This window comes from Helicoverpa zea, chromosome 21 (assembly GCF_022581195.2).
Source record: "Helicoverpa zea isolate HzStark_Cry1AcR chromosome 21, ilHelZeax1.1, whole genome shotgun sequence".
In the NCBI taxonomy this organism is placed as follows: domain Eukaryota; kingdom Metazoa; phylum Arthropoda; class Insecta; order Lepidoptera; family Noctuidae; genus Helicoverpa; species Helicoverpa zea.
The window spans coordinates 9,810,512-9,826,341 of record NC_061472.1 but is presented as its reverse complement, the minus strand read 5'-3'; the positions used below and the strand labels follow the sequence as shown (position 1 = coordinate 9,826,341).

General features: G+C 34.5%; 2 protein-coding genes across 3 annotated transcripts; both read right to left on the bottom strand.

The window, feature by feature from the left end:
• Positions 1-425: 425 nt before the first annotated feature.
• On the bottom strand, positions 426-2,250 carry LOC124640826. The gene is made up of 2 exons (XM_047178763.1): positions 1,361-2,250; positions 426-705 (listed from the first exon to the last, which is right to left on the bottom strand). Exons 1-2 carry the CDS (start codon positions 1,455-1,457, stop codon positions 497-499), a joined length of 306 nt encoding a protein of 101 aa, XP_047034719.1. The 5' UTR covers positions 1,458-2,250; the 3' UTR covers positions 426-496.
• Positions 2,251-4,843: 2,593 nt separating this feature from the next.
• On the bottom strand, positions 4,844-12,275 carry LOC124640925. 2 transcript variants are annotated; one of them, XM_047178887.1, is made up of 2 exons: positions 12,102-12,275; positions 4,844-5,534 (listed from the first exon to the last, which is right to left on the bottom strand). In XM_047178887.1, exons 1-2 carry the CDS (start codon positions 12,196-12,198, stop codon positions 5,329-5,331), a joined length of 303 nt encoding a protein of 100 aa, XP_047034843.1. In that variant the 5' UTR covers positions 12,199-12,275; the 3' UTR covers positions 4,844-5,328. The 2 variants fall into 2 exon arrangements, with proteins under 2 accessions (XP_047034843.1, XP_047034844.1); XM_047178888.1 differs by lacking the exon at positions 12,102-12,275 and adding an exon at positions 11,290-11,471.
• Positions 12,276-15,830: the final 3,555 nt, after the last annotated feature.

Sequence of the window (15,830 nt, the reverse complement as noted above, 5' to 3'; positions counted from 1 at the left end):
TTTGGTCTTTATTTTTTCTTCTATATCTTATACTCCCGTACCCAGATAAAATATAGCCTAATATGTTACTCAGGACTAATATGTGCACTTGGAGAGGCCTATGACCAGCAGTGGACTGCGATAGGCTGATGATGATGATGATGATGATGTTACTCAGGGATAATTTAGCTTCCCAACAGCGAAATAATTTTTTAAATCGGTTCAGTAGTTTTGGAGCCTTCTGGGTTCATACAAACATAAAATGTTTCCGCTTTATTATAGGTATTAGTATAGATGTTTAATTAAGTGTTTATATTCCTTAATCAAGGAAAATCGTCACTAAATAATTATTATTGCTAATTAAAATAATCCTTTATTTCTCGAAGTATGTTATCAAAGCTTTTCATCACAAAGATCTTTAACTTACATAAAATAAAACACAAATCTGCCCCTAAAAATAGAAATGATTTATTCAAACGAAAAAAAAGACTCGAACCGAGGCAGCCTCGCAAAAAGGCTAAACCTTTTTCTTAGGGCACTGTTCCAAAGGCACACATTTGCCTGTACTCGTGTCCCTGACAGTTGGTGCCTTACAGTAGCAAGCTGAATAGTCACAGGGGGCCTCTTCCTCTTGAGGAGTTGGGGTATCACATGTAGGCTCAGGTATCATCATCTGATCGCAGTTTGAGGTGTAAGAGTAGGTGCCTGGCTCACATTCACCCATACCTGGTAAAAGCAGAACAATATGAATAAAAAGTTATTTGTATAAACTAAGAAATACAGAACTCTTTGAAGGTCAATGGTACAAAAGACAGCTCTCAAAAACGCAAGCCCATCTCCACTTTCTATGTGTTTTTATTGAGAACATCTGTCTGTATTTAAAGAACTGGATCATCAATAAAAATTAGGTAAGAATATTTTTTAAATATTTATCAATCTAAAATTTAGTCACGTTTAGCCTTTAACCTAAACGTTTTTGTTTCTGAGATAACTTTTGAAAACACTGATTCAAAATATAGTGTTGCTCCGAACATTAATTTCTGGCAACACATTTACAATATTTATCTACTAGTTGCTAGTAGAATTTATTTATTTTAATTTCCCATAGCTTTGCCTTAGTATTTCACGCTCACGTCATAAATAAGTATATAGAAGTACTTCATGCAATCTTTATATGCCGTGTTTGTGTAAAATAACTGCCTTTAACGCATCTGATGAACTTTTCAATCATTGAGTTAATATCTGCATTTATTGTAGTTATGCAGTCATCATAATATGAAGACAGTGCGAGCCACCATTTCTAGTATACAATGTAAGCTACCATGGCCTAAAGAGTACCTCCTATAAATTAATTAAACATAAAAAAAAATAAACTACTTACATAATCCTCTAGAATCATAATAACACTCTTCAGGTTCTGAGGTACAATACGACAGGGCAATTAGGGCCAAAATAAGCAATAACATAAAAACCTTCATGGTTATTCAATAAATATACTGTAAATTTACAACAAGCAACTTCAAATAATAATATATAAGTGTACAACACGTAATGAGCACCGCAATTGAACTGTTAATAACCAAATTATAATAAAAGCAGTAGTTACTATACTGTTTTCCTGTTTTGAGACGTGGGTATAAAACTCACAATCGCTCTGAATAACAAATACTCGACGGAAAAGAAAAATTAATTAGTTGAAACTGATAACGGGCTAGGCCTAGGGCGATAAGCAATTTATTTTAGGCTAAAAACAAATTATGCCAATTCTTAGCAAGTATACTGAATTCAAAAATATAAAAAAGTCCTTCTATAGTTGCAGTAAACTCAAAAACGATTGAACTATTTTTCATGAGATTGACAAAGAGTGACAGCGGCAATCCTACTTATATAATATTGTAAATGCGAAAGTCCGTTTGTTTACTACGCTTTCATGCAAAAACTACTAAACCGGTCATCATATACACATTTTCTTGGTGGTACTAGAATGAACATAGGATACTTTTTATTTAATAAAAACCCCCGGGGAACAGCTAGAGTTAAATATAACTACTTTATATACGTACTGCTTCTATAATTATTTATATTTTTTAACTGTAATACGGCTTATACAAATTCTAAAATCGATATACATAATACGGGGCATTATAGCAGTTTTACAATAAATTGACGTCATGAAAACGAGAACAGCACAACAATTAGAGTACCCGCACACTGACAACTAAACAGTCGGCCGACAGTTGGGCTGATGGTTGGAAAAAAATATTTTCAATCCAATTAATTCAAAACTTTTAATAGGTACTAGCTTCTGCCAGCGACTTCATCCGCGTTAGGTTTGGACTTTGTGCAAAGAGAGGAAGAAATAATAAACACCAGCCTTTCCAATTATCTAAAAAATCTATGCGTGCCTACCAAGAGAGTTAAACGTGTTATTGTGAGCCACCCATAAAATATAGACATATACTGTCATGGTATATTTTTTACATAATTTTAAGGAGAACATTTTCGTCATACATGGTTTTTATGTAGCTTTAACCATTAAGGCTGCACACGCGACGGAAGCATAAAAAATGGAGTAACTTCTCCCGTTTTCCCAACATTTACCTTCACTGCTCCTGCTCCTATTGATCGTAGCGTGATGAAAAGTATCCTATAACCTGTCCAGGAGTATGAAGAATCATTGTACCAAGTTTCGTTGAAATCCATCAAGTAGTTTTTGTTTCCATAACGAACATACAGACAGACAGACAGACAAAAATTTTACTGATTGCATTTTTGGCATCAGTATCGATCACTAATACTTATTTTGGAAATATATTCAATGTACAGAATTGACCTCTCTACAGATTTATTATAAGTATAGATGATACCGGTCGAATACCTTAACGTTGTTATGTGATTACTAATATTCATCTTGATACTGATTTATGACCCCAAACCAACTATCGGCCAACTAAAAAGTCTGCAGTGTGTGTTAAGTGTGTGTACCCCTCTTAAGCTCACAAATATGACGCAATATATGACAGAAATAAAAAGCTTATTTACTACTGATCTGTCTGTATAACATTTATAAACCTAAAGGAATTTTCCATGTTTTCTATAGACAGCTTAACAAAGGTATTATAAATATAGAAAATATCTAAAGGTTGGCTTTATCTCAGTTCTTTTATACAGTATACTTACAAGCACTTAAAATGTAGGCAGATGTGGGTGTCTTGAATTTCTTCTATTTCTAAATATTCGGGATAATCTTTGCTTTGTTAGCGTCAGGACCGCCGTCACAATTCTCCGATCCTCTCGAAATACATATAGAGAGTTGCTACCTAATTGCTACCAGCTACCATTAGTTGCTACCAATTGCTACCCTCGTGGTTTTGAAGATATTTAGCATCCAAAGGTGACAGCCATTCTGATATCAGGATGGCTGTCACTTTTCCCAGTGTGAAGAAACGGCGCAAAAGTATTGAGTTTTTTTTTCACCCAGAGTTGCTACCTAATTGCTACCCTCCAGAATTAAATTTTGGGCCACAACGATTCCCTGGATAAAAAGATATTTAAAAAATGAGTTTTACGCCCTGCCAAATTAAATTAGCAAGCAGTCAGTTAATACAAATGAGTACTTTTGACGTAGGCGCTATCTATTATAATCCGACAGCTGATATAAATGCGGCCAAAAAGTGAACTAAAGCAAGCCGCCATCTTTGAACATCATTTTTGATTAGGTGTATTTATAAATGTTACCTGTTGACTGAAATTTCCCGAAATGCATGAAAAAAGTATTTATTATAATTACCTCAGCCTTCGATTGTTAACACGAAATAATTCAAAATTTATTACATCATGTCAGGGTATGATATACACTCTTTTGCAAAAAAAGCGGGCACCTATGCGAAATCTTAGTTTTAAGGACTTTATGTGTGTTTCAAAGGGTTGTAATGATTGTAGTATGTTTCTAGCATCAAAAAGGTTAGCCAAGCATGCGTGAGAGTGTATTCTAAATTTGAATATTTTAAAATTGCTAAAAAATTTGTAAACCTTGTTTTGGACTAATCGCTTGCAGAATGTTCGTCGGTGTTTTGAATTTTTTTTAGTCCTTAAAACTAAGATTTCGTATGGGCGCTTTTTTTGCAAAAGAGTCTATTTTAAGTCGGCGGTGACTGAAATAAAAATATTTTTTAATAAAATCAATATTGTTTTACTGTGACCAAATCAGTTCATGTTTTACGTAGAGTTGGGTATGATTTTTACACGACTGGCCTTACTGGATGTTTTCGTGTTAACAATCGAAGGCTGAGGTTATTATAATAAATACTTTTTTCATGCATTTCGGGAAATTTCATTTAACAGGTAACATTTATAAATACACCTAATCAAAAATGATGTTCAAAGATGGCGGCTTGCTTTAGTTCACTTTTCGGCCGCATTTATATCAGCTGTCGGATTATAATAGATAGCGCCTACGTCAAAAGTACTCATTTGTATTAACTGACAGCTTGCTAATTTAATTTGGCAGGGCGTAAAAACTCATTTTTTAAATATCTTTTTATCCAGGAAATCTTTGTGGCCCAAAATTTAATTCTGGAGGGTAGCAATTAGGTAGCAACTCTGGGTGAAAAAAAAACTCAATACTTTTGCGCCGTTTCTTCACACTGGGAAAAGTGACAGCCATCCTGATATCAGAATGGCTGTCACCTTTGGATGCTGAATATCTTCAAAACCACGAGGGTAGCAATTGGTAGCAACTAATGGTAGCTGGTAGCAATTAGGTAGCAACTCTCTATATGTATTTCGAGAGGATCGGAGAATTGTGACGGCGCTCCTGACGCTAACTTTGCTTTTACATGTAAAGTTGTAATAAAACAAACAATTTACTTAATATCATAGTTTTATTAAAAAAATACTATTGCATCTTCTGAATGAGTAATATCAACTAGGTACATGTATTTATAAAAAATATAAGCTAATTTGTTACTAACAAAGACAAAGGAACACGAAATTGGTTCATGTAGATTTTTATGATGTCAAGTAATAAATAATAATAAAAATAAAATAAAAAGCCTTTTATTTCTTGTTATGAATACAATTTTAGGTTAAGTATAGGTTTACAATCAAAATAGAAAAAAAAGGTTAAATATAGGTTTACAATCAAAATAGAAAAAAAAAGTAGATCAAGTAAATGTAATAAAAGAAAATATGAGTACCATTATGAGTACTTCAAAAACTGAACTCAGTGTTTCAGATACTAATTTCGAGCCTGTTTATTTATACAATTAATTCTTACATATTATTACTCGAGCCTTAAGAAAAAGACTATAGACTCGAACCGAGGCGACCTCTCAAAAAGGCGTTTCATTACGCCTTTTTAGGGCATTCTTCCCGAGGCACACATTTGCCACTGGCAGTGTCCCTGACTGTTGGAGGGTCACAGTAACAAGCTGAGTAGTCACATATGATGGCCTTCTCTGCCTGAGGAGTTGGGTTGTCGCAGGTGGCTTCAGGAGTCTTGGGGCCGCAGCCAGTGGTGTAAGCATGGGTGCCTTCCTCACACTCCTTGTAACCTGTAGCAAATAAATGGATTTTAGCATTTCTTATTACATGTTAGTGTTTGGTTGGTCTAGTAGTTGTAAATCGTGAATGCTGGTACCCACCCAAAACAAAAATGTGAAAGGCTGCCAAGTTCGATAATATGGAAATCCTTCGCCTATAAAAGAAGTGAGATCTGAATAAGTACCAAGTTCCATACACATACCTCAGTTAAAAATAGTTACTTTTTAATGATGTTACTTGGCAAGTTTTCACACACCTTCTTATAAACCTACTAAACGCAATGAATCAAGTATTTAATTTTCTATTAAAACTTGCCAAGTAACATTATTAAAAAGTAACTATTTTTAACTGAGGTATGTGTATGGAACTTGGTACTTATTCAGATCTCACTTCTTTTATAGGCGAAGGATTTCCATATTATCGAACTTGGCAGCCTTTCACATTTTTGTTTTGGGTGGGATTTCATTTATTTTTGTAAGGCTGTTTATTTTATTTTTTTCTTATGATTAAGTTAGTTAAGGAAATGTCTCATTTATACTATCTTTCAGATTTTTGAATATGCACTATGCTTCTTACAAAGAAATGAACTAGATTAACTAAATGGACTAGATTTACCAACTGACTGACATGACATGTTATCATATATTATGTTCGTGGATCAAAGTTACACATTCGTTATTTTCGAAAGTGACTCACACTTGGCCGTTTTCAGATTTTTACTTTGACTAAATACAAACCTTTGTAATGAATTTCAGATCGGTACGACCATTCGAAGATATATTATATAAATATAGATAAAGGAGATGGCCAAATTTTCATAGAAAAAAAACCCAGAATCGACAGCAATGAAATGGTTACCAATAGGTTCTTTATGATAGACCTTTGATGGTGCCAAAAAATCCAGACTGAAATCCATGGGGTATAGGAGCTATTTCATATTATCGCAAAAATAGGTTATGTTGAATATATGTTGATTTTAAAGATTATTAACATCAAGGGACATAAAAAAGCAAAGTAAACTAACATTATACAAGCCACTAGTAACAACCCCATAGTTTCAGAGTTGGCCTGCTGATTAAAAGGTCTTGTATTTAACCACTCCAGATACGATTAAGCACCGACCTTACCTACTTGGAGAGGTTTCGCAGTTCCATGCAACCTTCACAACTGGCTATGAAATGTTTTTGGAGAAATTGTCTTTGAAAATCGCGCCATGTGACATTGTCAAATATAACAAATGACTTAGCAATGTAAAACGGTCCAATCACGAGTCTGCATTCAACTTCTAACGAACATCAAACAGTAAAAGTAAACTTTTTTGTGAACTAAAATCTTGATCGAAAAAACGTTATAAAAAGAGAACCCCATGGTTTTTAGATGTTTTGAAATACTTTTTAAAATCCACAAATTATACTGAATCCAATCATACATATGAAGTTCCTGTCGACTCTGGGTTTTTTTTTGGCCATCTCCTTTAGTTCGTTTTAGTTCCTTAGGGGTATAAATTTACACTGGGTATTTTACACCTTCATTATTTTTAAACCGACTCACACTTGGCCATTTTCAGATTTTTCCCTTTACCTTGACATAAAGACCTACCTTCATGCCAAATTTCAAGTCAATACGACCATTGGAAGTGGTCTAGGTTTTTGATGAGTGAGTCAGTGAATCAGTGAGTCAGTCAGTGAGTGTATAGTAAAAATAGCGATTTTCTGACGTCAATATCTCAAGACCTACAATAGGTATATTAATGAAATTTTGTATTTTAGATAAGTGAGGGGGTCTCAACAGATACTAGAAATTTGAAATGTGTAAATAAAATAGATTTTGAGTTATAGGGGGGTCGAATTTGGCCCGAAATGGTTCGTGTAATATAACCCACGGCCGGTGTGTCGCTTTTTTTGCTCGAACTTGGCGGACACACTGCCGTGTGTCTAGATAGGTTCTCAGATTCAATTTTTGGATCAACGATAAAAAAATTATATTGTTTTGAGAGTTAAATGTCTAAAGACAGCTTTAAAAATATTAGCTAAGAGTTTAATTTATCGGACTGTTCTTAAATCAGTGTTTCTGATTGTTTAGCTAGCTAGAGCAACGATTCGAGTTCCATGACTTCGTGATTCACTTGGTTTGGAGTACAGAGGGAACAACTTCCCGCACCCGGGTAAATATAGCCACTCACAAAATACGTGGTTTCTAGAATTATGCAATTGGCTCAGTCGAGCGAAATATAAACCTACAACGATACAAACTCATATTCTGCCTTTTTATAATTATATGTAGTGTAGATTATGAAGTTCCCAATCAAATAACAGTAAAATTAGGAAAAGGCTCCATTAAACTGTCTCATTATTATTTGCACATAATTACTAAACACAAATATGAAACATTTTCACTAAAAACAAAGGAACTAATTAACAAAAATGGACTTCTATTTATAAACAATTTGTTTATTTGACTATGAGTTTAGAATATACGCAAATTGCAAATTGCATTTTCCAATATGAACAGTTGTTCATGCATTTAAATTTGTTTTATCTAAAGTTTGGGATCAAACTCTCGCGTTGTCATTTTAAAATGTTTTACATAGTTACCCGTTGCCGGTTTAATCAGTTTGACTACATTTTCGTATAGTTCTGGTTAGAAATGGGTATTTGGGTTTGGTTAAGCAGTTGGTTAAATAGAGTTAATAATTTTAGTGTTTTATTTTCATTGGACTTTGAGAAAGACTTATCTATGTTATTTAAATAGCACAATTATTACTATTTTATTGTCGTTTAAATAATGTCTTTCCCGTTTTATTTTTTAGGAAAACTAGTAGTCTCTCCCGAAAAATTGTTAATACATTCACGAATGTCTATTTATATGCAGTCAATACATCATTGGGATGGCTCATTTTAGCTCATTAGACTGAAGATAATTATTTTAACTAAAATAATTTTTAATGATCTTCCAAGCTCCTCAATTAAACCTATTCATTAAGAAATTAATTTTTAATTGCTCGTCCAAATTGTTTTGATAAGTCCCAGTTTTAGAGGATCTTGCCTTACAAAAACAATATTTTTTTTAAATATTAGTTTTTATTGGACAAATCTCTTCTTAGAGGTACTTAAAAATCAAGCTTATTATGCATCTGGACTTAAAAGTCTGTTATATCCGCCCTTAGCATCTGTGATGTTTAACGTTCATTCCTTCTCTTGTAAACACAAAATAGGGTGATGATGGTTAGTCACTTTGAAAAAAAAACTGACTGGAGTTCGTGAAAATATTTTTGTACACCTTGACTCAACTAAACATCATTTACGCATTAAAACACATTAAACAAATGACTGACACAAGGCGTTGTTTGTAACTCGAGCCAGGAAAGATAATACATGGTTTATTGTGGTACTTGACCTCGATAACTTAAAGTGGTTGACCATAGATTTTACATAATAAATACACTAATTAGGGCCATGGCTTATGCAAGTAAGGTTAGTGATGAGACAATAGGAAAGTCATTTCCCTGTCCTTTTCCCAACTGTGTAGGGGTAGGTCTTCCAGTCAAACCGAATGCAGCTCAATGCGAGAGTTTGATATGGGGCGACTACCTATCTGATCTTCACAACCCGGGCTAATATGATAGTATAGGTACCAAAAACTATTATATTAATTCGGAAAAGAATTAAAGTTCCGTATGATCCCAATACTCAAAAACTGCTGAACGGATTGTCTTGCAGTTTTCAGAAACAGATAAACTGATTCATGAGGTAGGTTTACGTAGGTATATAGTTTTTAAAGTATAGAGCAATTCCAGGGCGGGTTGTTTGTTAAAACTAAAATTTTGTCTTTAAACCTTGTAAACGGACTCATACGAATCAAAGGGATCTTCTGATATTCCTAACATATCATCTTATTTACTTAAAACACAACCCAAAATACTTTTGTTGATTGTATAAATAACGAGTAGGTACCGCATGAAACTCCAGGTAGTAACTGCCAAAAACTCTAAACTTGTTCAGAATCAAGGTCAACTGAATTCGACCTGTTTATGTTTGATTAAATTATTATCATATCTATTAATAATGTACCAGTTTCTTAGTTGACCTCTCTCGATAAACTTTGCAGATTCACTTGTTCATTTCACTTGTTTCAAAACAATAATATTTTGTAACTAAGTAGGAATTGAGACGAAAATTGGGCACGTTATTTTATATCAGCTTCTCCCAAAAATTAAAAACACCAACTTACATTATAAAGGTGAAAGTTTGTGTGTATGTATGTTTGCCGCTACTTCTTCAAACGCTTATCAGGGATTTGAATTAAATTGTTATAATCTGACTAGCTTCTGCCAGCGGTTTCACCCGCATCCCGTGGGAACTACTTCCCGTACCGGGATAAAAAGTAGCCTATAGCCTTCCTCGATAAATGGGCTATCTAACACTGAAATAAATTTTCTAATCGGACCAGTAGTTCCTGAGATTAGCTCGTTCAAACAAACAAACAAACAAACTCTTCAGCTTTATAATATTAGTATAGATTAGTATAGACAAGCTTAGATCTGACAACCCGGACAAAACTAGGAGCTAGTATACAATGATTCTATTTCCTCTATTCTAAATCAGTAAGTCTGGTCCTCACCTTCCCATCATCATATCTTCCGAAAAGTTTGTAAAAAATATTCCATTATATTTCCTTTAAAACCTTAGATCCGCACCACCGATGAGGACCTGTTTACATTTATATTTTCGGAAACCAAAACACAGGGTTTATTGACCTCAACGTTGCATCAGCCGAAAAAAATGGCTAAGGCACAAGAATATATTGTGGATGCAAAATGTTTTATTTACAAAATCTGCAGGGGATCCATTTGCTTCATGGCAGAAGAATTAATTAATTGTAATTTCAAATTAAATATAATTATATTATAATATTTACATAATATTTACAAAATATTTACATTAATTTTATAAATTAAAAATAAACTTATATATACAACTTAAAACTAATACATTGCATCAAAAAATTGCTCCTCATCGCTGTCACTGGGTAATGTACCCAGAAGGTTGGCAGCATTGCCACGTTGGATGGCAATGCTCAACCTCTGTGCGAAATAAAAGCCAGCCCTTGGGTCACGAGAAGTGTCAACAAGGCGCTTACAAATTAAATAGGAAGATATCCTTACTAATATTATAAATGAAAGAGCGACAAAACAACTTTAAGATGGTTATTTTATCCGGGTGGGGGCAAGTTCTAGTAAAATAAATGTATTTGGTAGATTTAATGTCTGGATTTCTAAGCAACTGATTTATTTAGACTAGCTCGTATGGCTATTTGAAACGCTATAAAATGCATTTGATTTGAACTGAAACGTGTATGCATGTACTGATGCGGAATAAATGGAGTACATTGAATGACACGCACATGCTATATAATACAATATAGTGAATGCATTAGTTTCATATCGATAATGGATACACGTTTCATTGAATATCACTACCAAAGTTTCTATCAAAACTAGTAAAATTATAAATAGGTGTGTCTGCAAAGGTAAATGATTTTACAAAAAGTCTTCTTAAAATATTTTTCAAAAAAAGTGAAACCAACTTCAAAATGTACCTAAAACCTTCTCCTCGCTATGACAGTTACTATGCTGAAAACCGCATCAAAACCAATTCAGCCAAACGCGAGTTAATCGAACACAAACATAGGTACATACATACTGGTCAAACTGAGAACTTCCTTTTTTAAAGTCGATTAAAAATAAATAGAATAGGGTACACTCACATCTTCCCATAACGTAAATACAGCCTCTTGAATGTGGGTTTCCATACGACAATGCCACGAGGGCCAAAACGCACAGACCAATTACAACCTTCATAATACAAAAATAAAACTTATTTTACAATACAACACGACCTATTTACGTGAACTATATAAGTCGACTGAGCATTCTGACAGAAGACGATCGCTTTAAATATCTTATATAGGTCATTGATAAACAATTAAATTAATTATCATGTATGTGTCCAGTTGTGAGACCGGTATCATTAGTGATTAAGATAGAACAATTTTTGTATAAGATTTCCTTGGCAAACGTGAGTTTTGATTGAGCCTGTTTTTCCTCGATCATGTTTATTTGTAGCTAAGTAACAGCCGCACGAGTCGATCAATCATAAGGTTAAGCAACGCTTGGTACGGTCGGTCCGTGGATGGGTGACCATCTTGTCATGACGAGTTCCTCCGTGTTTCGGGAGGCACGTTAAAATGGTGTGTCCCGGCTGAAGACCTGCACCCTACAGTGGGACAATATAAGGCTGATCTTTGGCAGTCGTTACGGGTAGTCAGAAGCCGATAAGTCTGACAACCAGTCTTAAAAAGGTTAAAAGAATTGGGTTGCCCGGGTAACTGGGATGAGGAGGTCAGATAGGCAGTCGCTCCTTGTAAAACACTGGTACTCAGCTGCATCCAGTTAGACTGGAAGCCGACCCCAATATAGTTGGGAAAAGGGCTCGTACAGTCGTAATGAGACGTGTACCCTGCAGTGGGCTAATAAAAAGGTTTATAATGGTGATAAAGTACAGGAATATGATACTCACAATTACCCAAAATATACAAACAACCTCTAGAACTATGAGGCTTGCTATACGATACTGTTACTAACACCAAAACACACAAACCGATAAAAACCTTCATAGTGACTTTTATTTTTAAACCACGTTATAAGTGCTTAAACTATTTAGTTCCACTGACCAACCAGACTAAATAGGTCACATATATATGCATTTACAACCAGTTTGCAATTATTATATTAAATATTTACTTAAAGAATCGTGCTAATAGGAAGATAAATGTTAAAAGTACGGTCGCCATGTTTAATTTGTTTTTTTTTTTCTGTTTTGTTATTGGTTTTGTCTTATATAGTCAATGTTTGTTATGTGCCAGTGTTGTTCGATTCTAGGAAGTTATAAAAAATGCTAAAGTGCAAACTGAAAGGAATAAACGGCTGGAAGATTTGCATAATTGTTAAATATTTAGATATTTCTTACTCTACTTATGTATGTCTGTTTGTTTATTCACGATACATTCACAAACGTCTGCACGGATTTGTATGCAATTTTGCTCTTATTTGCTGTCGGAGCCGCAAGTCCATATTTTGACGAAACTAGGATAGTTTTTAATGTTGTCAGTTTTTGAAAAGGTAAAAACAAATAATTATTTACTTTCAAAAATACACAGCACATAAAAATTACTATGACACTTTGTCCTTATACAAGGGATTTTTAAAACCATTGCCAATGTAACTTTTGTCCAATCCCATAGCGAGCCATAACCCAGGTTTGTTTATAACAATGCGTTATAAGCCTAAGAGTTCCATAAAACCCGACCAAGTGCGAGTCGGAATCGCACGAAGGGTTCCGTACCAGAGCAAAAATGAGCAAAAAAATCACGTTTGTTGGTTGGGAGCCCCCCCCCCCCCCCCAAAATATTTATTTTATTCTAGTTTTCAGTATTTGTTGTCATAGCGGCAATAGAAATACATCATCTGTGAAAATTTTAACTCTCTAACTATCATGGTTCATGAGATACAGCCTGGTGACAGACGGACGGACGGACAGAGGAGCGAAAACAAAAGGGGTGCCATTTTAACCTTTGGGTACGAAACCCTAAAAAGGTGTAATAAAATAAGATCTGTTTAGGGGTAACAACGGTTCCTGTTCATAAAATATCAGTGTTTAGAAAAGTTGAATACTCGCTCCTACTACTTCAAAGCTAAAGTCATTCATGATATTACACAAAATAAATTAACAAATGAATGATGCTCGAGTCTGACACGTCATGTAGAAAAACATTGCTAGTTAGGGTTCCGTACCTCGAAAGGAAAAAACGGAACCCTTATAGGATCACTTTGTTGTCCGTCTGTCTGTCTGTCTGTCTGTCTGTCTGTCTGTCTGTCTGTCTGTCTGTCTGTCTGTCAAGACCCTTTATCTTAAGAACGCGTGGACGTATCAAGCTGAAATTCACATGAAATACTCGGGTCTATTGTCCCTTTAGGCTGTGAAAATATCAAGCTTCTAAGCCAAGCCAATCAAAAGATACAACCGATTATGTCGATATTTTCAACAAATTCTCGACACTCGCAAAGGAATCAAAACCTACAGGGTACTTCCCGTAAACTCAGAATCTTGAAATTTGGCATGAAGCATTGTTATATAATGCAAATATAGGAAAAATTGCGAAAATCTCATTTTTTTTGTTATATAATATAATAAAAATATTTTAATAAAATGAAACTTACTACCTTATTTCTCACGAACGAATAAAGGTACCAAATTGAAATTTATACCAAATACCTAGGTCTATTGTCCCTTTAAGCAATGAAAAAATCAAACTTCTAAGTTAACGCGATCAAAAGATACAGCAGTTTTACCAACACCTTAGACGAATTTCCGTCACACGCTAGGGAATCAAAACCTATAAGGTACTTCCCGTGAACTCAGAATCTTAAAATTCGGCACGAAGCAACGTTATATAGTACAGATAAAGGAAAAATTGCGAAAATGATAAATTTGAAGTTACATAAAATATTAAAATATTATTTTTGCTTACATGACATAAAATATTTTTTTAATAATTATAAACTTACTACCTACCCTTTTTCACATGAACGCGTAGAGATATTAAAGTTTTGAATAAAAAGTGAAATTCATATCAAACACTTCTTAAATATAATGGCCTCTAAACTGTGAAAAATTTTAAATCATTCAAAGGTCATTGGGCACCTTAGTATGAAAACCATACCCACGGCGGATACGAACGAAATATAGCACAGTATAATGATAAAGGCTCTGATTTACTATGGCATTAGTCGCATCAATGTGAACCATGGGAATCTAGAGAAAATCAGGTGTAAACATCAAATATTTTCCTCATTTCAATGGGGAATTTAAACGACCAAGTTTGACGGATTTGAGAAATCATTCCTTTGTAGTGAAAGAGTATACTCGCCGTTTATTTCCATTGTCATCAGGTCAGGATCTGATGATGGAAATCCTGAGAAATCGAGGGCAACTATCAGAAATTGTAGGCATGCATAGGATTAAAACTTGATTCTCAGATGTATGTCTGGTGATACTATCAAACAGTGAAGGTTTAGAGCTTATCTAATGATGGAGACGTGAGAAAGTCGAGAGAACTCGGTATGTTTTAGTTACGTCGTGTTTGGGCTTATATTATTCGTATTGACGAGAACTTTTCACAAAAGTTAAAAATAAAAACTTTTTACAAAAAAAACAACTTCTAAAACAACAAGAAAACTGTTTATATGCATCGGTCTAGATCTCGGTGGTTAAATAAATATAGATGCATCCTCTAGACACCGACTTCTAGACCGATGCACCTAACATCTTTTTAATTTCTTTCTTGCTTTTGTTTTCTTGTTGCTTTTTTATATGTTTGAAGTTGGATTTGTTTGTAAAATGCTACAAAATAAAATAATGCCGACTTTATAAAACAAAGAAAGGGACAGAATTACACTTTTGTCAAGGCTCTAGAAACGTAAAGCCAGCAGCCCCGAATCCTACTCTCTAGAAGTCGTTGTTACAATTCGACAGCTACAAGTCGTCAGGCGGTTTCGAAAAAAACCTGAAACTGGGACTCTTTAGGTGATTAATCCCTCAAAAATAAAAGATCCCATTCCTGCAATGGCTGCTTTAACCCAAGTTAGTAGTGAATTTTCATCACCTAAAATAAAATAAGCTCCAACACAAGGTTACGTTATAAATTGTAAAGGAGTTCCCATAACTATATCTGATCTTAGCTGTCGATCCCACAATGGCAGTCAAACCTATCTTTGTGGAAAGTCTTCGCTAATACGAATAAAATAAGCCCAAACACGTGGTAGTTGCAACATACCGTTCGGGAGTTCCCTTGACTCTCTGTAGTCTCCATAATCAAATCAGCTCCAAACCTTCACTGTTTACCAGTACCCTCAAAAATACACTCACATGTCTGGTTATGACTCGATGCGTGCCTACAATATTCAAGAGTTGCCCTCGATTTCTCAGGGTTTCCAGATCCTCATCAGATCCTGGTCATCCGGATTGGCACCTTCCTTCTTTATGAAATGTCTTTAACAATAAAAACTAGCATTGCAACCTGTACAATCCTCTGAAACTGCTTGTCTTTTATATTTTTCAAACGATCCTGGACATTCGTCTCCATGGAATTTTAATAAAATATTTATATTCAAAGAAACGTCATACCATTCTCCAGGATTTAAAACTACTTTGATTCATGTCCGCCACTTTTTACAAAGCGGGTCAGAT